General features: G+C 43.8%; 2 protein-coding genes across 2 annotated transcripts in view; both read right to left on the bottom strand.

The window, feature by feature from the left end:
* The window catches only part of rims3 (regulating synaptic membrane exocytosis 3), a 31,616-nt gene extending 16,139 nt beyond the window's left edge, over window positions 1-15,477 (bottom strand). Inside the window, exons 1-2 of the mRNA XM_071527826.1 lie at window positions 15,416-15,477; window positions 5,523-5,841 (exon numbers count right to left, since the gene is read on the bottom strand). Of these exons, the coding sequence (XP_071383927.1) occupies window positions 5,523-5,787 (265 nt within the window). The 5' untranslated portion in view covers window positions 5,788-5,841; window positions 15,416-15,477. The remainder of the gene's footprint in view (window positions 1-5,522; window positions 5,842-15,415) is intronic.
* A 4,632-nt stretch (window positions 15,478-20,109) lies between these two features.
* nup42 (nucleoporin 42) lies at window positions 20,110-23,547 on the bottom strand. Its single transcript, XM_071527823.1, has 7 exons — window positions 23,329-23,547; window positions 22,200-22,599; window positions 22,019-22,107; window positions 21,824-21,900; window positions 21,435-21,521; window positions 21,196-21,298; window positions 20,110-20,907 (listed from the first exon to the last, which is right to left on the bottom strand). Exons 1-7 carry the CDS (start codon window positions 23,453-23,455, stop codon window positions 20,366-20,368), a joined length of 1,425 nt encoding a protein of 474 aa, XP_071383924.1. The 5' UTR covers window positions 23,456-23,547; the 3' UTR covers window positions 20,110-20,365.
* Window positions 23,548-25,056: the final 1,509 nt, after the last annotated feature.

Consider the following 25,056-nt stretch of genomic DNA (forward strand, 5'->3'; position numbering starts at 1 on the left):
CTGACCCTCAGTCTGTCTGTCTGGGTCACCCATCTAATTATATCCAGCCATTGTTTGCCTCTAGCTGCAGTGAATTTTGTGGCAGAGAAAACAACAGATTAGGGTTGCCCATTCTCTCCCCCCTCTAATTTGACCAGGTCGCTCAGTAAACAGCCTTGTTTGCCTCCAAGAATAGGCTTCGAGGCTCAACCTGGTCAAGTCGATAGAGAACGGTCTATTCCTGGTAGTGCAGAGATGTAATCCTGAATTTTACGTAACAGCTCCAAACCTGGGCTTGTGATTAAATTTACTCGAATCAATCGGAGCATTCGGTTGAAACTGCCTGAGACAATTTAGCTGTAGTCTCGAGCTCAGTCAATCACAGAGCGGTATTGGGAAAGCGTCTCCAAAAGTGTTGCGGCAAAGATCTGAGCAACACAGCTACTGACATCGGGAGAGCGAGGGAGTGCAGGGGAGACGGTGAGGAGCAGCAGGAGCTGAAGATGATGCCGCCATATAGGAAGGAGAGACGCATTAAGGAGGAAGAGATGAGGAGGAGAAGAGGGGGGGAGCGGTGGATGATACTGTGATTTTGTTCCAGGCGCGATGTGTTCCTCTGGCAGCTGAGAACATCTAAATTTAGACAACCCCCCCCACCCCCACCCCCACCCACCTCGTCCCCCCTTCCTCTCCTCCATCTCCTCAACCCCTCCTTCTCTAGCCTCCTCATCCCCCCTTTCCCCTCCATTGTGCTCTCTTCATCACGAAGAACACAGAGACATGAAAGCCCCTCTGGTGAAAATATCGACAGCTCTCCCTGCGTCAGACAAGTGTCAGCTGTGCTTGAGTGCGCCGAGCTCACCGTGTGTGTGTGCATGCCTGTTTGTGTGTGTGTGTGTGTGTGTGAGTGTGTGTGCACTGTGTAGCAGAGCATCAGCCATCTCAAACTGATGAGTGCCAGGTACAGGTAATGAGACAGGATTTGTATGTGAGCGTGTGTGTGCATGTCTGTGTGTGTGTGTGTGTGTGTGTGTGTGTGTGTACATGTGTGCATGTGCACTATCCGTTGGCCATATGGTGACTATGTCAGAGCTGGCATGAAAACAAGTATGAAGAACCCCCCTCCCACTTTTCTTTTCTTTTTTTACTTCTTTTTCTACCATCTCTCTTTCTCTCATCCACATTCCTCCTCTCTCCTCCAAAATGGCCAACTGTCTTCTCCCTTATATCTCTCCATTCTCCCATCATTTCACAGCAGTCACAGCTATGAGTAAGAGAGAAAAGAAAACCTGCCTAGTCTTGCTATATTTACTTCATACGGTCACGGCCCATTGAAGATGTGTACCATTAGGGATTGAGGCCGTGTCAGAACAGTGCGGTGTAGTGCAGTGAGAGGAGATGAGGACGGATCAGAGCTACGCTGGCTGACATGGAGGCTTTGACATGATGAATACCCCTCCCTACCCCACCCAACCCCTCCCTACCCCACCCAACCCCACCCATTACAGCGGCAGCATGTCAGCCAGGCAGAACAGATCAGGCGGTTGGCTTTCCCGAAAAGTAGTCCTTCAAGACATTCATTCATTGTTTCCCGAAACCCCGCGAAACTCAAGCAGTAGGTGAAATCTCTGGTTCTTTCACAACAACCTGGCACCAGTCGTGAGATTTCAAATATCTCTCTGCAAGTGCTGTGAAGGCAAGATCCTATACTGCAGATAGAGGCCACTCCACAGCATCAAAAGCATCTTTATTTTGGGGCTTTTGGATTATATCAGGATTCCTTTCTTTTTGCCTATGGTGAAAATGAATCGGATTTTTGGATCCCATTTGCCAACCGTTTTGTTGTTAAATTGAGTGAAATAATGTAAGTAGAAATAAATAAATAAAGCTCCATCTCTTTCACCAATGTCGTTATTATTAGGCTACGCCAAATTCGAGCGTTTGCTGTAGGCTGCATTGAGGTTGTGCAAGTCATGAGGTTCAATGATGAGTAGGTGCAACTTGCTGACATTAAATTAATTAATAATAATCATTTATTCTATATTGCTAATGAAAAGAGTCGCTTGAGTGATGAGGCATTTGGCTCATGCTGTGCCACACAGCAGTAATGTCATCAGGAATGAGCTTACAGTATTCTGTGCTGTATTGGGCTATAGGTGATACATGGAATCAAACTGCAATACACTTGTACAATTTACCTCACAGCTTACCTGCAATTTACTTGTCCATTAGTATAAATAGTATGTAAGTTCAAAATCTACATGAGAAAGTGCATTGATGTATACTATAACCTATATCTGATGTAGCATTTTATTTGCTAATTAATGATTCTTCAATCGACGTGTAATGCCTTATGGCGACGGGATTCTTGAAGTTGATCTTCAAGTAGTTCTTTTTTTTGTTGTCACGATATCACTGCAAAAAATGGCCTTCTTAAAGTCCTTTAGTCTCATATTCAGCCTTCAAATAAAAAGAGAAAAATTCTGACAATGAGGTGAGATAACTCCACTTGTTTCCAATGCAGTCTCACTTCTTTCAGGAATTTTCAAGCAGTGAGTGTCAATATCTTGAAACAAGGCAGAAAAAGGCAGATCACTGCACTACTATCAAGAAAAAAACACTTGATTCTCCAAAATTCTTGAAAAAAAAATGATTTGCACTGGAAACAAGGGAAATTATTTAACAACATTGGTAGATTTTTTCACTTATTTTAAGAAAATTATGATTTTAGGACTCAATAATAGACTTGTTAAGTATATCCTTTGGGCAACACACATGAAATTTTCAAGTACTTTCTTGAAACTGTGCATGAAGTATGTCCTGAGTTTTCAAGATCATTCACTATCGGGATTGCCTGATATCAGACAGAATTGTCAACTCGTTACACTCCATTTCCATCTTCAGTCTGACATTGCCTCCACTCTTACCGATTTCCGTGGTGGAGGGGGATTCGATTTTCCCAAACCAATCACTAGAGACCAACGTATCCGCCTGAATCTAACGTCATTTTAAGTCGACACTGATGCGAAAAAAACATCTCCCCTTTGAATAAATGCATTCAAAGCAGAGTGCTGTTCGGATTTCAAAGTAATTGGTACTTTATTCGATTTAGAACAGCCTCGATAGCAGTGTCTATCTTGTCTATAGCGGTCGCCATTGTTGTTATTACTCCTCCTTCCGGCGCACAGCTTGACAACGCTTGACAACAGCTTGACAACGGCGTTAGTCCCACCCGTGGCGCTGATTGGCTAATGGTTAGTCCCCCTGGCGCTCATTGGATCATTTTTCAACCGAGAAACCGCTGTTTCATGTCACGATGCCAGACCAGAATCAGTCAACTCGGTGGAGTGGGCGGATTCAAAGGTCTGGACCCAGGCAACTATCGGGAACCTCACCTCAAAATGGGCTGTAACCAGAGGAGGAACATCCTGAACCATCCTGAACCACGGCTCGCCTCACTCACTAACTCAAACACACACCAGAACACAACAACAACAACAACAAGCCTCAGATCTCCACAAACTTACAGAAACACAAACACACACACATACAACCACACATATATGCGCAAACAAAAGACAAAAAAAAACACATAGATAGGCCTACATAGGTTCTAGAAGGTTACACTGCAATGTATTGTAAGGAAAACAGAAAAGAATGAGAAAGAAATAGAGGGCACTGCAATGAGCAGCATCTCGTGCCGCTCCTGGCCCTGCCTCTGTGTCTTTACCAAACCCCGCGTGTGTGACATGTTTTCCTATTTCCCACTGGGAGTGAGTGGGTTTGTGTTTGCCACTGAGGCGCAAAGTCAGAAACACTTTTGTTGCAGCTGCACAGCCTCTGTAATTATACGCCACAGGAGACATATTAGAACATAGTGCCACTATCATTGTCATACAGCCACCAAGCTCTCTAGCTGCTATTTGGGCATACAGGCTACCAACCCACTTCAGAGTTCAATACACCATGATGGTCACAATAGTAGAGCTGCCTTTTGAAAAGGAATCATTACAATGATAATACCACAAAAGGTAGAGCCACTTAGAGCATGTTGAATAAGAGAAGAGACTAGAAGTAATATAACTGAGGCAGATAGTTCACACTGCCAAATACCCTTTACAATGGCTTATGCTAATATTATTGTACGTACTAGGAAAACAATTACTGATGTTCTGTTACACCAGTTATAGCATCAATTACCAATGTAACTGAGGCAGCAAAGCACTTAATACTTCTTAAGGCATATAAAAGATTTTGCCATGATAATAGAAACCCAAGCAAGGAGGGTAAAGATGATTAAACGTCTTTCCTATTAAAAATCCAATCTCCGTTTGGAAATCAATATAATTTGCGGCTTCAAATCTCTCCCAGCCCTGAACCAATAGAATCATATTCCCATACTTTTATAGCTATCAGAATCCACCATTAAACAGAAGCCAAAGGGAGAAAGGACAGGAAAGAAAGGGAATAAGGACAAGTGAGAGGGCAATTATGGAAGCTGAGAATGAGAAGTGAAAGAGTGAAGGAGCCAGAGAGGGAGGAAGGGAGTTAGAGAGCGCTGCTCTGAAGTCACACTGACCTAGCTGGAATGGTGGGACTGGAAAAAAGGGGGTGGGGGGGCTAACTGGAAGAAAAACAGGTTATGAGAGAGAGAATCAGATGAAAGGAAATGGGGGTACAAAAGTAATGTGAAGGAAAGCAAGCCAGAGAATGAGCAAATGAGTATGAAAGGAGAGAGGGGAAATGAGCATAGCAGAGAAAGAAAAGAAAAAAAAAATTGAGCATGCATTCCATGTGAAAGTTGCTTTGACCCTCTTGGAACATTTTGTAGTGGTGGGAAGTACAGGGTGAAGGAAAGAATAACTGCACAAACAAGTAGTGACTGAAAATATTGTGCAATAAAAGTAATGATGGTGAAACGGAGCGAGAGATACACACAGAGCAGAGATGTGACCAACTTTGCTAGTCTTTTGCAAAGAGGCACAAGTCTCAAGTCTAAATGTGGAACACCAAGTCAAGTCCCAAGTCAAGTCCATGTAAATGTAGAACGCCAAGTCAAGTCAGAACAAATTAAGAGTTCAGTATCATTTTAATGTCTTGAGGAAAACAAAATATCTAGGACTTTTCAATGCAATATCCTTGCAATAGGATAAAAACTTGGAAAGAGCATCATAAGTTTAGTTTCTGTCATTTTTCAACTTCAAAATCATTCCATAAAAATGTTATTTAATTTCAGTCGTCTAGTGGAACAAATTTCACAACTTTCAATGTAAGTAATTTCTACCTACCCAGGATTTTTTTTCAAGACTTTACAAACCTTTTCAAGTTATCAAAGTACAAGTCAAAGTCAAGTCCCAAGTCAGCTGATCCAAAGTCAAGTCAAGTCTCAAGTAATTAAAATTGTGACTCGAGTCTGACTCAAGTCCAAGTCATGTGACTCGAGGCCCCACCTCGGACACAGAGTGAGAAAAAACAGCCTCATGACTAGACCTGGCAGTGAAAATTCAATCTTAAGAGTCCATGACCGACAGGAGCACACTGACCTTGCTGGTTGAGCTGCTGTGTGCTCTTGCTCCACTGCGACAGCCCCACGATGGCCACCATCTTGGCTCCCAGGCTGGAGCGCCTCTTCTTGTTGCCGGCCAGCGACGTGGAGTCCGGGCCCCCGCTGCCGGGACTCTTCTCCAGGCTGTACATGGCCCCCGAGATGCTGGAGGAGCGCACCACGTTCCGGGCCGCCGCGCTCAGCCCGCTCAGGCCGCTCAGGCCGCCCGGGCTGGGCACCTCCACCGAGCTGCTGAGCATCATGGTCCCACTGGGCTGGAGGGCCGGTGGGCGGGGCGAGGGGGCGGGAAAGGCGGGCTGAGGGAAGAGGAGGAGACGAGGTGAGGGGAGGCAGAGGAAGAGGAAGATAGGGAGCAAAGAAGAGAGGAGAGGGAGGAGTTCTGGTAAGTGTAGAGCAGCACAAATATGAAGACGTCTTGATGTGCAGTGTGCCTGGTGAAATACAGTATAATGGCTTGTCTTACAGCTGCAGTCGCACCCCGGGGGCTGAAGGACACCGAGTTTGAATTTCAACCACTGTTCAGTTTTCAATTAAATTAGCCACTTATTGCAGAGGCAGCAGAAAATGACTTGCTGCCCCATAGAAGACAGATAAAAAGCGAGAGGCTCTGAAAAGTCTTTTTGATCTCCAATAGTTTTGTGAACTGAGAAAACAACAAAAAGAAACTATAACACTGCAGAACACAAAGGTCAACAGGCGAGGACAGTGCAGATGGTAGCAGGCTGTTCAAGTGAGTTAGGAAATATGCCCAATCACACACACACACACACACAAATGTCAGGACTGGCCTGCTGTTGAGGGGTGACCCTGTCAACTGGTATTTGTCTTGTGTGTTATTTTGGAGACTTATTCTGTGTCTGACCTTAAAAAGTGACAGATGATAAACTCTATAGCACAAGTCATCACTGTTTGGCCGAGTCCTGAGAGGACACCGATGCGCGCACACACACACACACACACACACACACACACACTCACACGCCGAACTTTGATAAACTTTGCACCATCCAACCGACATACAAATCGCTCTTTGGTTGAAGAGGAACAACTGTCCTTATTGTCGTTTAGCTCCTCTCCCTGCACCACCCGGCCTTCTTCTCCTCTCCTTCCCTCCTTTCCTTTCCTTCTCTCCTCTCCTCTCCTCTCCTCTCCTCCCTCTCTCCTAATAGCAGTGTGATTATGCTGAGACTAAACCGACAGCCCAAGGGCGCATTAAATATGTAGGTGCACTGTGGTCGACCGCTCCACTTGCACACCGTGCTCCAACACTTCTTTTTATCTTTCTCTTTCTTCACCTCTCTTCTTCCATCCCGCTCCGGTTTTTGTAGGCTTCCCCTCTTTCCACCTGCTTCATCACTTGTTTAATCTCCCGCTTGGTTCATTTCTCTCTCTTTTTTGTCTTTTTCCCCTCACTCTTTCCCACACAGACAGTGCAGCCTTGCTGTCTTGTGATATCTCAGAACTCTTTTAATCAGTACTTGCAAAACTTGGTTCATGCCAAAAGTGTAGCACAGGCGGTTCACAGGAGACTGCACATTGGCACACACACGCCTGATAACACACAGCAAAGATGTACCTGTACACACACACACATGCAAGTTATGCATGCATGATCATATAAAAGCTTCATTGTTACATACACAGCGACATACAGGAGAAATTATTACAAGGTAGGGTGCACAAATGTTGGATGGCACAAAAACTGACACACTCCCATAGCTGAACCTATATGGATAAAATGTAAATAATACATAAACTCTATAGAGCGAAACTGCCCTTAATATGTCTTCATCCCCTGTGGAATTGAAGACTTTGCAAATGTGAAAGTAGTGCGCCTCAAATGTCGCTGCAAATCATCATCGTTACCCTGCCTTGTCATACCAGCGCAGCCATGATGCTTACTGCCCAAAAAAAAAGTCTGCTGACAGGCGCTTATGACAGGCTGCATTTAGAATAACAGCAATAACCAAGGTGGGTGCTGTTGAGGAAAGATGTACTGATGTAGCAAAGGGCAAATTTTGGCATTTTGTAATGAAACTCATAATAACAGAGCAAGGGGAGGAGGGGGGAAGCCTACATGCTTTATATAGAGCTACTGCAGTGACATTTGTTAGGATTGGAAATGGGTAGTGAGGGCCAGATAAAGATGGAGAGAGCAAGAGAGAGGGAAAGAAAGAGGGCGTCAGACCTGCATTCAGGTGAGCCGACGCTCCCGTTTTCTCCCCCCCCCCCCCCCCCCCCCCCCCCCCACTTCCCTACTTTCCCTCTCGCCTCTTGTCTATTCCGTGCCGTGCACAGTTCTCTCGTGGCTCTCTGGGGGGGCCGCTGCGCTTTGAACACACAGCGAGGAAGAGCAGGAGAAAATGAGGATAGGGGAGGGAAAGACGAGGCTGCGAGGGGAAGGAGATAAACAGAATAATTCTCTCTTGGAGAGGCGTGAGGACAGGGAAAATGAGTGAAGGAACAAGAAGGACGAGGGAGAACCGTGGGAGGAGAGGATGCTTCATAACGAATGGACATAAAGGAAAAGACACTGCGGGAAGGCCAGACCAGAGCCGGGTGAAATGATGGAGCGAGAGCAAGACGGGGAGAGAGAGAAGAATATGACACTGATAGTGGCAACAAATGAGAAATGCATCCACGCCTCCCTTCTTCTTAATGATGACCTCTCTCTCACTCTCTCTCTCTCACTCTCTTTCTCTCTCAATTTCAATTCAATTCAACATGCTTTATTAGCATCAAAGTTCACAACAATATTGCCTCTCTCTCTCTCTCTCTCTCTCTCTCTCTCTCTCTCTCTCTCTCTCTCTCTCTGGTGGAGAAGAGATGCTGCTAAGTGACACAGGGTGAGCTACAGTATATATAGAGATGAATGGCCAGAAGATATCTGCCCTAGCAGTACCGGTCGCCTTGGCACTGCACTGACAAACTGACATTGGTAATTGTCTATAGGTGCTGCTCTCATAACTGTGCAGCTAAGGTTTGACTGCTTAGTTGTTAGGCTGAGATCCAGCACATCAAATTTATGGCCTTAAGGGCTGTTCAGCAGTCAGAATGAAAGATCAAGCCTGGGAGATACTTCCTTCAGTGACAAAAAATAGAAACTGCATTTTATTTTTGAATGGCAGAGCATTTATTCTTGGGCAGCATAATTAATTGAAAAAATATTCTAACTGCAAAATTGAAATTGTTTCAGTTCTGGTGTTGTAAAACTTGCTGGCTTACAAATCAAGTCACACATTGCAAAAAATCCTATATTTTATTAAAACTGAACAAAATCTAAACATTACTATAATTACGCAACCCCCAACCTAAAAGATGCATGTCCACAATTTAGATTGCAATCTATATTCAGCAAAAAAAAAAAAAACAACAACATTTTTTGTCTAGATGCAGTTTATTCTTTTATTTCTAAAAATGCTGGATATGGATAAAAGTTGATCTGTATTTGAATTTTGAAGAAAATCCACTATGCAATTTAGGATTTTTGCAGTCTCTAATATCTGCAGTGCCTCCCCTTTAAGGTGCCGCCGCATGCCTGCCCCCATACGGAGCGTTTTGCTGGACCTAAAGGTAGACCGGAGCCCATCTATCTTCATCTCAGTGCCAGACAGCTCCCCTGCCATATGTCTCTGTGCTCTCCAACTCCTCATCTCTGAGCTCATTTATTTCTCCTCCCGTCAGCATCATCACCCCAACCCCCCATACACACACTCACACACACCTACACACCTACACACACACATACACACACACACACGCAGCCTGGTGGCCCCATCAGCTCCTCCTCCATCTCCACCCCAATCCACCCCCTGCCCTCTAACCCTCTTTTGGCCTTTATTTATGTGTGTGAGTGTGTGTGTGTGATCAAGATTGATTGGAGCAGTGGAGCTACTCAGTGGCCAACAGTAGAAGACTGTGTTTGCATAATAATATACATATGAAAAGATACATATAATATCCATATTCAGCAGGGCGATGCTGAGAAAGCGCCTGCACACTCAGCAAAACTCTTCCCTTGATAAGTAAAGGCTGAAAAGCTCTACAGAGCAGACAGTATATTCCTGTCATAAACAGTCTTTGTTTTCTCTGTGCAGAAAGAAAAGAGCTGTGACAACATACCCAAGGAACCGGTTGTGTTTGAGAAGATGAAGCTGGTGTATGCATCATAGTCTGTTCATATTGGTTGTATCAGGGAGTGGAACTGCCATTTTTTCTTTTTTCATTTGACATTTTAGACACTCATGCACTTGTCCAGAGTGACTTGCGATGAGTGCAACAGCAGAATGAGCAAGGATGAGGGAGAAATCCATGATGCAGAATCACAGCGGCAGTGCACAAGGGCAGGCAGGAGCTGTAACGTACTTCCTGTTGAGGTTACCATGGCAATATCCCAGGTTACGATATGGGGAGGCCTGGTGCCTGCTGCCTTTTGTTTGGCCTTGTGTCTTGTGTGTGTATGTGTATGTATGTATGTGTGTGTGTGGCTGATGTATCTCTCTGATCATAAGGGGTCTCTCAAGGCGAGAGAGCAGAAGGCTGGTTTTGCAGCTACACACACACACACACACACAGACACACACACAAAAACACACGGTGAGAGTGCCAGGCCGTAGGACGACTGAGAGCCAAATGGAACACACACAAAAACACACACAGAGAAACCCAGCACGCCGCAAACACACACATGCTGTACTGAATGTACGTGCCAGAGTGCAGGAGAAGAAAGAGCCAAAATATTGAATGATGGAGGGCGTTGACACTGATGTCTAGGCTGATGGACTTTGATAAACATCCAGATCTCTTGTAAAACACTTTGCTCTGACACAGATTAGATTTCTCCAGTATCAAACTCACGGTGGGTGTAGGCAAAAAAAATGACCAGATACAGTCATACAGCGATTAAGTGTTCACAAATTTCACATTTCACACTTTGCGGAGCAATATTATGCCTGGTGACACACGCGCGCAAATCCAAATCAAATGCTAACAGCCGTGAAATGAACAGAAAAGGAATTCATAAGGAGCTTTGGTTTTGCCTCTCCCATTGGCCCAATCAAATTTTTATCCAATAAAATCTTTAATGAGGTGAGTCATTGAGTCACTCCCTCTACATCACCTTGTGACAGCAGACATAAATTCGATCGGTCACACCGTGTTTTCAGACAAATTGCCTGAATCACGCTCTGTAGGCGTGGCAGGGAAGCAAAGGTTTAGAGGTTCTGCATCAGAACAACATGATATATGAATAAAAGGTGAGATTAGCCTGTTTGAAGCTGTTCAGAATGTAATGTAATATTGTAATGTTCAATTAAAATGTGCTGTACCTCTGCGATATCGCGGTAAATAAAAAAGTGGGTAAACTATGGCCTCTTATCATCATAAGAATAAAAATCTATTATATTTTCAGAATAGCATCCATGAACATGATTTTTAAGCTTTTTTTTCCCTTAAAGACACGGTGATATGGAGCAGTTTGATACGGATTATCATACTGTTGAATTTCACATCATAAAGATATATGTCAGACTGAAAAAGTGAGTAAACTCCATTCAAGAAAATAAAACTGAATTTAGGTGGGTTTACCCTCCACTACATTCCTATCTATGGGATGCTGGGTCATAAATCATAGGTGAACACACACACACACACACACACACACACACACATACACACACACACACACACACACAGACTTTTAGGAGGACATGACAACAAAATGACAAAGGAAAGTGCTATCATTCAGGAACACTAGCATTAAGTCACCTTGATATCCATCAAATCATTTCCCCTTGGAGTATAATTTGAAGTGTTCATTCACTCATCCGCTGCTTCCATTTTCCATATTAATGCCTCCACAGCTGAGCTTGCAACAGAGTGTTTCTGCCACAGCAGCGAATCAAATACCTCATCCAGGATTTGAGCAGGCAGCCTTTCGGAGGAGTGGGACCTCTCTCATATCATCACTATCACCCCACAGCAGTCTCACTGGCTCACAAGGTTTCTCTCTATACACTGCCATGGGGAATCAGGTGAGAAAAATGAGACACACTGCTTTATTCCTCTATCTTTTCCTCCTCCTCTCTCTACAATGACAGAATACACACACCGCCTTTAATCCTCCCATATTTTTCTTCGAAAAAGTTGTTTGCCAAAAGAAAATACATTTCCTAGCTACTTTCCTAGCTGCACCCCCCTCCAAAAAAGCTTGACCCTTAATCTCTCCTTGTTCTTTTCCCTTGCCACAACACACTAATACAATCTGTCCCGCGTTGAACAATTCTATCTCGTTTGCCCCCCCCTCCCTCTCCCCTCCCCCTTTTCATCACCATCAAAAGAGGGATGGAAAAGTTACTCTGTCAGCAGTAGGGGGGATGGAGGGCCAGCAGAAAATAGAAAAATAAAAAGCCAGAGTGGCTGGGCTGGAGGGAAAGTGGGTTAAGAGGGGCGTGATGGATGAGACTGGGAGCTTTCCTGACTCATGGCCTGCTTTCTCTGGTGACTAATGCGGCCAGTGACATCTCTCTCCACCCTTCCGCTATCCCTCCATCTCTCCGTCCCACCTGGGACGCTGGTAGCCAGCCTGGGGCGGAGTGGCACAGAGCGTCTCACCCCACTTACCATGTGCAGATCACCGAGTGCCAGGCTAGACAGCATGGACTGTACGGCGGTGGAGGGGGGGTGGGGGGTTGGGGGGGTTAGAACAGGCCTGTGGAGATACTGCCGGGGTCAACCAACACTCGCCTCTGTGTCTTATTTACTGCTAAACCTCTGGAAGGAGAGTGCATTGGAACGTAGTCAGATCCTGCGGGAGGACAAGATAGGAGCTATATATGTCTCTCTCTCTGTCTCTCTCTGTCTCTCTCTCTCTCTCTCTCTCTCTCTCTCTCTCTCATGTTTTTAAGACTTTCATCTTCTGCTTTCAATCCATCTCTCTCCCATCTCCCTTTTATCTCTGACCTCATTTTTGGGTTGTGTGTGAGTGCGTGTGTGTTAGAGTTAGACCAATATATTGGTCAGGCCGATATTGGCCTTTTATTAAAAATTGGATACCAGCCAGTCAGTGTCGTCCACCTCTGATATGATGGATATGATGCAGTTTGATTAAATTTTTAATGTATAATCAATTAAAACATCAATGGAACTTGACCAGAATTGATTTGAATGTGACATTTTGATCCGATTCCAATCAAATATGCACAAATATTAAATTATAATTATCATCCTGAGCTTCTATGGAGAGTTTTAGTGTCCCATGGTCTAACCTCCGGTTCAGAGGCTTTTCCACACTGCCAAAAATTTAATTCTAAGGGAAACACTTAATACTTTTTGGCACAAAAATGGTCAAATTTAAAGATAGTGAAAAACAAAAACAAAACATTTGCTATGAGCAAATTCAATCCAAAAATATCTGCATCAGCCTTCAAAGACCCGTAGTGGCTGAACCCTAGTGTGTGTGGTTGCATGTGAGTGTGAGTGTGCAAAGTGATGTTATACACGACTATAGTGTCTCATTAGCAAGTCCAGTCTGAAGTGGGCCGTGAAGCACGATACTGAACAACCACTCAGTGAACCAATCACAACATCTCTCTTTGATGATACATACCAGTTGGCCAGGGTATTGTGCCCTACAGATGGTTGTCTGCAAGCACACACACAGGCGCATACGATGCATACACACACACACACAAACACACTCATACTGAAGCCCGCTCATTACTATGATAAGTGTCTGCTCTACCCCTTGGTTGTTTTCATTTGATTTTCATTTCAAAGAGGATCCAGACCAGCAGCGGCCAGCTACAGATCTGAAGTGTGGTCAGATGTGTGTGTGTGTGTGTGTCTGTTGCGCTGGACTTTACCTTTGCCCTTTCCAACTATGAATTCTGAGGATTGTGTGTGTGTGCGTCCCTGTGTGTGTGAGCGGGGCCCTTTGATGGAAGATGATACAGTGCATAACAGTCAGGCTGGCCTTTTGAGTAGCCAGCTCATCTGATTCTATCTGACGCATCTCTCTCTACTACTCAGTCTCAAACACATACGCATGCGCACACACGCACACACACACACACACGCGCGCTTCACCTAAAATGTCCTGGTGAATAGGAACTTGTGTGTCCCACATCTTACGGCCCCTAAAAGCTGGTAGCCACACCCATCCAAAAGTGGAATAAACTGTGCCACATATGCATGAACACTTCATAAACACAGAATCCAGAGTTTGGGAAAATGGCTTTTGCATAGAAATGTTTGAGCTATGTGAGCATGGAGATATGTGTTTTTAGGTCTATGGCTCTCCACAGTGCGGGTGTGTGTGTCAGCTTCCAGCTTTTACTGTCTCATTTTAGGCTCAATGGATTATTCAGAGGATCAAGTGTGAGTCAGGCAAGGATTTTAAAAGTTAAGCACATTGATAATTATTCTCTTTCCCCTTAAAACGAGCCAAGGAGGGCCCGCTCCTTTAGTGACAGTTAATGTGCTTCTGTGAAAAACAGAAAACTTCACACTCGACGCTTTATGCTATCAATTAGACACGTTAAAAATATAAAATAGCTTTCACACCGCTATAATTTCTTACCAAGGCGCACACCAAGTTATTGCAACTGACAAATATAGAGGTTCTAGAGTCCCGTCACATGTTTCTACCCCTATCCACAGGTGGGGAACACAGTTTGAGCCAAGATCAGGACATTATTCTCTGTGTGTGTGTGTGTGTGTGTGGGTGGGTGTGTGGGTGTGCACGTGTATGTGTGTGTGCATGTGTGTGTTTACATGCATGCCTGCCTGTGTGTGGCCATCTGACATAATCTCACACCTCAGCATGCACTTGGCTTGACCTGAGTGCTGGCACAGGACAAGCATCTCAGAATATGCTTATTCTCTCACCCACACTCCCTTGCCCTCTCTCTCTCGCTCTCTCTCTCACTCTCTCTCTCACTTACTCCCATGCTCGCACACACACACCCCATCAGAAAGGGTAACGGTGCATTGCCTTCTCCAGTCAGTCATGCAACCAAATAGCTGACTTGGCCTGAGGCACCTTTTTGCCTTTGACCCAACACAACCCCAAGAAACATGCAGTTGACCTTTGACATGGGTCTAGTTTCACTTTTTCTCTAATATGGCTAAGTCAATAGGTCTACAGACAATTACTTTCCTATTTCTCCAGCAATGTTGTAGAAAATTCCAGGAGTACAAGAGGGAAGGGAACTGTAGGTAAACTTTTATAATCAGATGCACAGTTATAGCTGTTGCTTACATTCTTTGTGTAATGACTGGAAAGAAGGAAAATGAATATGAAATAAAATACATATTGATTTGACATATATAGTATGGACAGTGTGAAACTGGATAATAATATTTAGGTCACATAATCTCTCGACTATAGGCTGAAAATGCATTATCTTGCCCATACTATCTCATATGACCATAGCCTACAAAAAGCTTTGCTGCCAAGTAAGAGAAGCTGAAGAGAAACTGTAAGCAGCAAGTGCATCTTTGCACTGCAAAAAGGCTTACCATGCAATAGGCACAAGGGTGAGAAAAGAAAAGAAATACATTCTCCCCAATTGGTACTAACACATTTTACTGTCCATAACCTCCCAGCTATAGGCCTGTACATTGTAACGACGAGATAAAATACAGATGGCTGTGCCTACTTTGAGCCATGCCCCTGTAATATGGATAATTGGTTAATATCTTATCACTGATCATCTGGTCTGCTATTAACTGCATTATTCAGAATATCAATAGGCCTATATGGCGGGCGCTATCATCATAATTATTCATATACCGCACTATTAGCGCGGATATTGAGCCCTGCGAGAGCATTCCCTCCAATTAAAACGGAATCAAAACGTAAACACTTACCACTTAACAGCGAGGAGCGGCGAAGGCAAGGTGTGCGTCGGAAGTTGTCAAATGATTGTTCGCTTCTGTTGTATCTGTAAGAATGTCATCGTTTGGGTTTTATTTTTGCTGTGCTGGTGTGCGGACGGCGGCTTGCTGAACGATTCTCTGCTCACTGCTGGTCACACTGCATCCAAGGCGCGATGAGAGACGCGCTACGGTGGAGAGAGGAGAGGAGAGGAGAGGAGGCAGGGAGGGAGGGGGAGAGAGGAGAGATGCGATTACTGGTCTATAGGCCTGGCTCCATCCAGCAGCATGGCGCACAGCGACAACGTGTGGCACGGTAAGGTAAGCGTGAATAAATAAATAAACCTCCAGTCTTGTGTGTGTGTGTGTGTGTGTGTGTGTGTGAGAGAGAGAGAGAGAGAGAGAGAGACAGAGAGAAGTAGCCTGTCGGGACAGGATGGAGGCACCAAGACATTTGCCGCGCCCAAAGTTGGTCCCCAAGTCAGTTGCGCATTCCAGTGTTCCAGCCTAGCAGACACAGATGATTCCTGAATATTTATGAAAGTACTTGTTGAGCAAGGCACTCAACCCCCGATTACTCCAGTGGCGTTGCACAGTGGTCAAGAGTGGAAAACTGTTTGCAGCTTCCAAATGTGTGTAAAAGTATGGATGTGAAGCTGGCCGTTGCTGAAAATCAGCATAGGTACATAATCTTCCCTGGATAAATGAAAACGTCACATGCTAGTGTCTTTCTGATATAAGTGGTAAAAAATGTTTTCTGTTTGTTTATTTGGAGGCATAACGACTGAAAAGGCTATAAAAAATAAATGTGGGTCTCGTCCAAACATCTCATCAGTCTGAGCCAAAGCGCATAGGCGTAGTCCAGTTGTGAATATGAAGAATCTGACACATTGGATCATTTCACTACACAGTATAAGGCAGCAGCTGTCTTCCTTATGCAACCCAAACTAATTAAAGACATACACAACTGAATGGGATTTCAAAGGCTTGTGGAAATCTGTGCCAGTATAATTGTATGCACTTGTTTGGCAGTACCAGCATGGTGCAGCAATGGTGATGTTATCCACTTGAACCCAGATAGCTGCTCATGAATTATGGGATGCAATGCATATTTAGGTTCAGAGCTTTATGGGTAGAATGTAGTGTGTGTGTGTGTGTGTGTGTGTGTGTGTGTGTGGTGTGTGTGTGATAGAGAGAGAGAGAGAGAGTGTTAGATCGGTCAGCCTGGCTCTATCATCCAATTTGATGCAAAACATACATTCATGTGCACACAGAGACATGGCCCCCGCCCTCTCCACACACACACACACACACACACACACACACACACACACACACTTCTAGCGGGTCTGCAGCACTGTCTACCTACACAGATAATGAATGTAATGTAATTAAGCTGCCTGCCCAGCCTCTCTCACTGCCTCCCCAGTGTAAACAGTCTAGGCTTTGACCTAGTCTCATCTTCTCTACACCATACAGCATCTCATCATCACCATACGAATTGCTCTCAGTGTATTTTAGGAGAACTGATCCTAATGTGAGCCCATATAAATGGCATCTTCAGCCCTTTGGTCCAGGTCCTTGCAGGGGACAAATGTGCCGTTCAGTCGGCCATACGACGAGCCACTCAAATAGGCATAAATCAGAGGCCTGGGATCAATGTCCCGTTTCCCAGAGGCCTAGCGCTGTGGCACAACACAATCAATTCTACCGCGGGATTCTTTGTTCCCGCGGTAGGGGGGTCGACCGGAATCAGCCTCCATCAAACATTAATACCAGCACTGAATCCGAATCAGCTCATTGGCATTCAAGCATCTGTTGCTGTCGTCAGGTGATGCAGTGATCACGGAGTGTGATAATGAACACAATGTGTATTTAGAAGCTATATTTTATCTTTTATTTTTTAAATGCTGATTCCCAGAAAGCCAGCCAGGGAGAAAGAATTGCAATAGCTGCAGGCAGAAGTCATAATTCAAAGGATTGATCCATTCAGAGCTACAACATACATACTAAGCTGCAACATACAGTACATTGTCTGACAGTCTAAGTAGGGCATTAGCAGGGCAGACAGGCAGACCCTCTTGCCCCTGTGGAGCAGTGTGTTAAATGTATTAGAGCCAGGCGTAGAGATACATCTGGTGCATGCTGCCAGGGGTCAGGTCACAGTTAATTGATTTACAGTACACATCATCATCATCATGTGTGTGTGTGAGTGTGTGTTGTGTATCACGTGACAAGGTCTGTTAGCTATGATCTCACAGGGGGGTGAGCAGGAGCAGTACACAGCCGCAGGTGTGTATGTGTGTGTGTGTATGTGTGTGTGTGTGTGTGTCACCTATAATCATTTCATGCAGTCAACTCAAATGTCATCTCTCAAAATCCAATCTTACAGCTGGAGGATTGTAAACAAGCAACCTCCCTCCTGGGAATACTGAACAATCCCCCCCAGAGGGAAGGAGGAGAAAATGACTGTACTCACAAGTGACCATGTATCCTGACTATTAAACACGCAGGCTCTCCGAAGTGACATTGGTAATAAATAACATATTTAATATAGAATAATTGCACGGCAATATACCAAGTCTACAATGTACTCTACAGTGATGAAGTGTTCGCAATAAAAAAAAAAAAGCAGTATGTGTGTCAGTGTGTATGAGACCCTGCATGCAGTATGTCTGGTTGTGTGTGTGCAGGCTTCAGCAGACTCATCCCTCATCTTTAATATTGCTCTGATCCACTGTGCAGCTCATGCATACATTACACAAACACGGGAAGAACGGCAGAACGGCAATTTGATGCTGCAGCAGTTACTGTAAGTGATTAGATCTGTTTATTTGCTGTTGGGGGGGAAACAAGAATTCACAAATGCTCATCGTTCTCGGTTGGCTGTTTTTAAGAGTCCTCGGATGGTGATTTTAAACAAGTTACACTGAAATGAGCATGCAAGTGCCTTTTCATGAGATGATCTCTTTTTCTACCGTACATTAATCTGCTGAATTATTTATGTAGTATCTGCTAGCAGGCAGAGGGGGGGATTGCTGACAGACAGTGAGGAGGAGGAGAGGAGAGGAGAGAAAATTACTATGTGGCAGACTGGCTGATTGATGTCAATGCTGTGTTGCCATTAATAGCTATGCATAAAATTGTATTGGCTATATGTACATTGTGTTTGACCTGACCAACATAAGATATTGAATACGGATGATCTCATACACACACACACACACACACACACACACATACATACACACACACCTACACACACACACACACACACATACACACACACACACACACGCAAGCACGCAGGAGGCGGCTGCAGCTCAGTTTCACCTCCTGCTGATAACAGTGTATATCACAAACTCCCTGTCAGCTAAAAATATGCCCCGGTCAGCAGAGCTGTAGCCCCTATAGCAGCAGAATAGCTTATTGCTGTCTCCTGGTCGCTGTATTGCTCTTCTCTTGATCCCTCTGGATGCTCAACACCTAATGAATACCTACTGAATAGCCTACTCACTCACTTTCTCCCATGCACTGCCACACTAGCCTCTCTCTTATTGGATGTACATGCTGGTATGGGGGATAATATTGGTTTCATTCGCCTGGCCCCTCCTATTTTAATACTGTGTGTAACATAAGGATCTGATTAACAAAGAACCAAGTTAATGAGAATAATAACTAGAGGCTAACTACAGGCTACTTGATCTGCCAAGTAGCTAGTCCCATAGTGTCCAGGCTATATAAGACCACAGCCATTTACACTGGCCCAGTATCTCAGTTCATGCCCCATTGAGATTTATATGAAGTCCTCAGGTGTTTGAGCCAGTATTCTGACTCCCTCTTCTGGTTGAGCAGTGGAACTACAGATCTCATGACTTCACTTGGTTGATTAAAGACTATCACACCAATCAGGGGAAAAGATAATATTCTTATGAAGCATTCAGGGAAATATACACATTTGTTGGTAACAGGATGTGATGTCTGAATTGTTCCACAGTAGTTTTGCATGGATTTGTGTGTGGAAAGGTTGCAGATAAAACAGTTTCTCATGCACATAGCTCTAATTCCTCATAGCCCTTTGCTCATGAAATGTTGATAATGGGGGATGGAGGGATGTAATTACACTTAAAAAAATTTATAGTTGACCCTAAATATGCTGTTTATGTTAGCAAGATCTATGATTTCAGGGTCTACCTAGAAAGGTCAATCTAAATCTTCAAGCTAAATCTTGGGTTAGAAAGAATAATTTTCTTTTTTTTACATCTTAAATGTGACATTTTAAGTGCATGACATCAGGGGATAAAGCGTGCAAATGGTGAGATAATCGATCCACTTTAGATAACAAGTACTGCCTAATATGAAGTCCATATTCCAGAAGTCAGAAATTTGAAAATATCTTGTTTCCTTTAATCTTCAGTGAATGAACACTTGCTAAAAAAGATTAATTAGTTGGGGGTTTTTTTAAGTTGGTATACCACCTCCTTGACTGAATTAGAGATGAAACCCAATCTAAACCCAATGGGGAATGTCTGAATAATGTGTAGACATTTGCTAGTTAATATTTAAAAACAGAACTAAAAAGTTTATTTTATGCCGAAAGAGCAGTTTACTGTCAACATCTCATCAGATAATGCATTAGTGGCAAACTGATTCACAATAATCCAACCAGTATATTTTAATAGGGAAGGAATTTAATGATGAATCAATAACAATATCCTATATGAAACAAGACACAATTTAAAAATCTTGCACAGCTGTACATAATACAATGTATGACTTGCACATAAAGATAAATCTTAAATGGAACTAATATAATGAGGCAAAATTTCACAGAGATAATTAATCTGAAGCCACATTTTCAGCATTATATTAGTTGCATCTTAAAAAAATAGTGTGGTTTTAGGTTTAGCAAATGCACTGTCCAGACAAACTTCTCAAGAATTATCAGACCACCAGCATGTCAGCCGGGGGGGGCTTCAGAGGGATCTGTCCCAGAGTGAACCTCTTAGCCCCAAACTGATTCAGTTCTTCTGGAGTCAGCTCGCTCTGGGGGGTGAAGAGACTGTCCGATGTCCCCCCAGCAGACCCTGCCACCGCAGCACTACCAGCCGCAGTCGCCCCAAACCCTCCGCTCGTCTGTCCAAACGCACTCCCGCTTCCTGCTGTGGCGGCTGCTCCGGCTCCAAAGCTGCTCCCAAATCCTCCTCCGGCGTTTGCTGTTGAGGAGAAGCTGAACCCCGAAGCAGAGCCGAACGCCGAAGCGGCCGGTGCCTTGTTGGCGTCCGGCGCAGCGAAGGAGAAGCCAGAAGCCGAAGGAGCAGCGGAGGGCGCAGAGGAGGAGCCAAACCCAGAGGGAGGCTGTGCGGAAGCTGCTACGGCACTACCGAAACCCGTGGAGGCTGCTGGGGCCGCTGTGGAACCAAAGCCACCACTTGGAGCAGCAAAGCTGAAACTGCTGGCCTGGGCTGGTGCTGGAGCCCCAAAGCCTACGTGGACAGAAAAGTTCCGAATTAACACAGAAGCAAATGGCTAAGCTGGATATGCTGTCAGCTCATCCAAACAGGGCAATGAAAAGCCAGTCGTAAGTGTTTTGTTTTGTCTAAATATAACAAACTCAGAGCATCCATGTGGTCACAAATCACACAGCACACTACGACAGCTCCTTGAAGTCAGAACCACCTGTTCAACCACTGACACCACTGATCACCCTTACAATAGAGACAAAGGCTACTTCAAACCTTAGGTTATTACAATAAAGAATACTTAATCCTAACCTCCAGTCCCAAAGCTGGATGTAGAGGACCCAAATCCAGTCACTGTTGTCGTCTCAAAGCCACCTGAAGACGCCTGAGGTGCTGGGTTGTTTAATTCTGCAAGCTGCAGGAGATACAGACAAGAAAAAATATCAGAGCTTGGTCATTGTATTTAAGCGGTCCTCCAAAAAGTAGCTGTGTGTGTGTGTCTGTGTCTGTGTGTGTGTGTGTGTGTGTGTGTGTGTGTGTGTGTGTCTTACCAAAGCAACACGGGTGGCTGCATTCATAACCCTCAGTTCCTGGACCCTGCTTGTCCACTGGCTGAGCAGCTGATTGATACCATTAGCCTAAAGACACAGAGAACAGTTTCTTGGACCATTATTCAACTTTTCAGTACTTTTAATTCATTATTAAGTGTTTTCACTGAACAACGCAGCCATTTGGTTTAGGGTCACTGGACAAAAATGATTGAGATTTAACCAATTTTTCTTTATTGGAGGGGATCTAGCATCCTTCTATCCAAAAAGGGAGAAAGTCAAGACACAATTGAAATTCCCAGACACAGATATCCTCTTTAGTTTGTTATTGGCCTGATATCCAATATTAGTGCCCACATCAGTGCAGCACAAGTGAGTGATACTAAACTCACATAGCTCTGCAGATCTCCTGAAGCTCTGGTGTTGTAATACTCCAGCCTAAGCTCTTCTGGAGAGAGATCAGTGAAACCTGTAGGGAATAAAAATCAAACAAGTTCAGGTTCAGTGTCTTGGTGACCCGTCACCTAGTGCTTTGATTACAAATAAAACAGTAGTAATCATGTACTTCATATACATTTGATACAGACCAGAGATAGTTCCCTTGATGATGGAATAAGACGAGAAACGCCACTGTCCTGAAGTCTCCCAAATCTCCATGTCCTTTGGAATGGCCTCCCTGAGTGAGACAGACATCATCATATGAATACATTGCTTATACACAGAAATGTTACATTCGATGCTGCACAGCCTAGAAACAAGCAGACTCACAGGTTTTTCTCATTCTCATCCCCTCCGACTGCTCTTCCTCCTCCTCTCCCTCCCTTATCAAAGGTGCTGGGAGTATTCAGCGCTGAAAATCTGTTTTGGGAGGAGAAACTGAACTCGTTGCTCTTGATGTTCTCTCTTCTTCCACCTCCTCCTCCTTTGCCCCAGTCACTCCCTCCGCCTCCGCCTCCTCCTCTACCCCAGTCACTCCCTCCTCCTCCTCCTTTACCCCAGTCGCTCCCTCCTCCTCCTCCTCCTCCTCCTCCTCCTTTACCCCAGTCGCTCCCTCCTCCTCCTCCTCCTCCACCCCAGTCATCACCACCATGAGAGGAGAACGATGAAGGCTGAATGTAGTTTCCTCCCGATCTTTGGGAAGGGTTCACCCAAACTCTGTTTCCAAATCCTTAAACAAACATTGAGACATTCAATAAATGAATGTTTGATACATTCAACATTGAGCATAAAATTGAAAGTTAAACCATCCAATAGCATTACAGTAACTTACAGTGTAATGGTAGCTAAATTAGCAAGTCAGTCCACCTTGACTCTGGATATCAAAAACATAGCCCAGACACGTGCCATTCTCTCGAGTATTAACACACACGCCAAACTCCATTCAAAAATCTCGAAGTGTAATGCTTCCTTTTCGTTGATTGACAAAGTTACTTATCTGATAGAACATGACTAATGCTATTACGAATCGTTATGAGCCACTCTACGATTCGGCATGAATGCAATACACCAAAGCAGCACTTCATTCAATAAAATTTAAACTGTTATCATCGGTTCGCCTGGAGGGCGGTAGCGAGTCGTGTCGGACCAATTCAAAAAGTTATTTGATTCAAAAAAGTGCTGCTTGTTGTTGTCCCATCTAACTTGTTATATGCCGAATTTACCAGAAGATTCCAACGATTCAGAAAAAGTATTAAGTTATGCTCTATTAGGTAGGTTATGTACCTTTGAAGAAATGCAAAGCAAGGTTAAAGATTCTTGAGTAGAGTTTGGCGTACAATTCAAGTGGCACATGCGAGGTACAAAAACATGTATTCGTGCGTTACAATAAAATATTTCTCCTTGCCTCCTCTGGGCTGTTGCTGAGGAGGTGAACGGCTGTAGTTGTTATATCCACCACCTCCTCCTCCTCCTCCTCCTCCTCCTCCACCACCACCTCCACCTCCTCTCCCTCCTCTTGGGTGCTCGTTCCAGCATTTGTCGCCGTAACGACAGCGGCCTTGAAGAAAAAAGCTGCACACTGTCATACTCGACAGCGTTGTTATCAACTGTGGCTGTTGCCCTAACGTTTCCCAAAGTAACAGCCGGTGTTCCGCATTGTTTTCATATAACTAACAACATGCCGCCATACTGAAAGTACCAGTGATAGCGTCGCAAGATTTTGACGTCATTGGCGGCAATCACCACCAACGACAGCGCCCCCACGTGATAGTTTTATGCAACAAAATATTCAGTAATTTCTAAACCAAGGCATTCCTAAATTACTAATCACTGTGGCCTGCATTACCACAAAGCAGCGTCAATGAACAATCCTACAGCAATAAACCCTCTGAAATGTGCCAGTTCTGAAATGTGTCTTAGGTCATTTTTATTGATATTTGAAGCATTTCATTTTTCACATTTTCATATATATATAGCCTACATATATACATATTTTTAATTTCTTTTCTGAAATCTCTGAAATCTCTCAGTTAAGTGATTACTCTTAAGCCATTTTATTAATATTTTATAATACAGGAAAGTTTGAATAAAATCACATTAAATTTGAATACAATTTCCTGCATTTCATTTTTCACATTTTCCTATTGAACAAATTTTTCATTTCTTTTTGTTCTTTGCTTCAGGAACTTCTACTGCTGGTATTTTGCACACCCTCACAGTGCTGCAGTTAATTTATTTCATAATTTTAATTTATATATTTCCAGGACTACTTAACACCTTGAGTTGTGCCTAGCAGAGCTGGGATGTAACAAAGTAAAAATACTTCATTACTGTACTTAAGTAAGATTTTCAAGTATCTGTACTTTACTCAAGTTTTTCTTTCACTGAAGACTTTTTACTTTTACTCACTACATTTCAAAAGAAAAATCTGTACTTTCTAGTCACTACATTTTCAAAACAGACTCGTTACTCTCGGGAAATCATCAACTGATTTTCAAAAAATATATATATATATTTTCAGCATCAGACAGCTTCCATTCCGGAAGCAGCTGTTCAAGAGCCAAATGTGATTGGCTGCTTGTTCAGCAAACCGACACCAAAAGTTAGGGAAAGGGACAGAGAGAGAAGCAACACGAAGAGAGAAGCAACGAGAGAGAATTAACGTTAGTGAACTCAGCTGCTATCTTAGCCCATCTTATTTCTCTTCATCAACACACTGTTAATAGTCTACCACTAAAGGATACACTTCTAAGGAACTTCATCAAACAAAATTAACATCTTTGGTTTCACTTTCTACTTTATTGCTGAACTAAATCAAAATCCTTGGAGCATTAACAGCAGTCAAATTTGGGATGAATCTAATAATCCATTACAACATACATTTTATAATCACATCTCTGTGTGTGTGTGTGTGTGTGTGTGTTTGTGTGTGTGTGTGTATGTGAATGCCTGCTAATTTCCATAGAGTCCTGTGGGATTAATTTATAGGCATGACCTGACACCACCCCTTGCACCCCAACTTTCCCCTTAAATTTCCCCTTAGCTTCAAAGTACTTCATACTGTATGGCAACACCACATCCATATTCTGTAGGCTATCTGCTCGTTCCAACGCTTTCGTGAAGCTCTAGCTGCTTATATTGAGTGAATATTCAAATTTTGTGCATCATTTTATACACGTTTCCCTGT

This window comes from Centroberyx affinis, unplaced genomic scaffold (genome assembly GCF_046629955.1).
Source record: "Centroberyx affinis isolate AG114_WGS23_722 - 3 ecotype Tasmania unplaced genomic scaffold, CSIRO-AGI_Caff_v1 ptg001577l_1, whole genome shotgun sequence".
NCBI classification, from domain to species: domain Eukaryota; kingdom Metazoa; phylum Chordata; class Actinopteri; order Beryciformes; family Berycidae; genus Centroberyx; species Centroberyx affinis.

What these genes read in the sequence shown, in the direction of transcription:
- nup42 (XM_071527823.1), bottom strand. Translation starts at nt 23,455, where the DNA reads ATGACAGTGTGCAGCTTTTTTCTTCAAGGCCGCTGTCGTTACGGCGAC. An exon ending in CAGGAGATCTGCAGAGCTAT is followed by an intron (nt 21,522 to 21,823) that starts GTGAGTTTAGTA and finishes CTGTGTCTTTAG; the next exon opens with GCTAATGGTATCAATCAGCT. An exon ending in ATCCAGCTTTGGGACTGGAG is followed by an intron (nt 20,908 to 21,195) that starts GTTAGGATTAAG and finishes CTGTCCACGTAG; the next exon opens with GCTTTGGGGCTCCAGCACCA.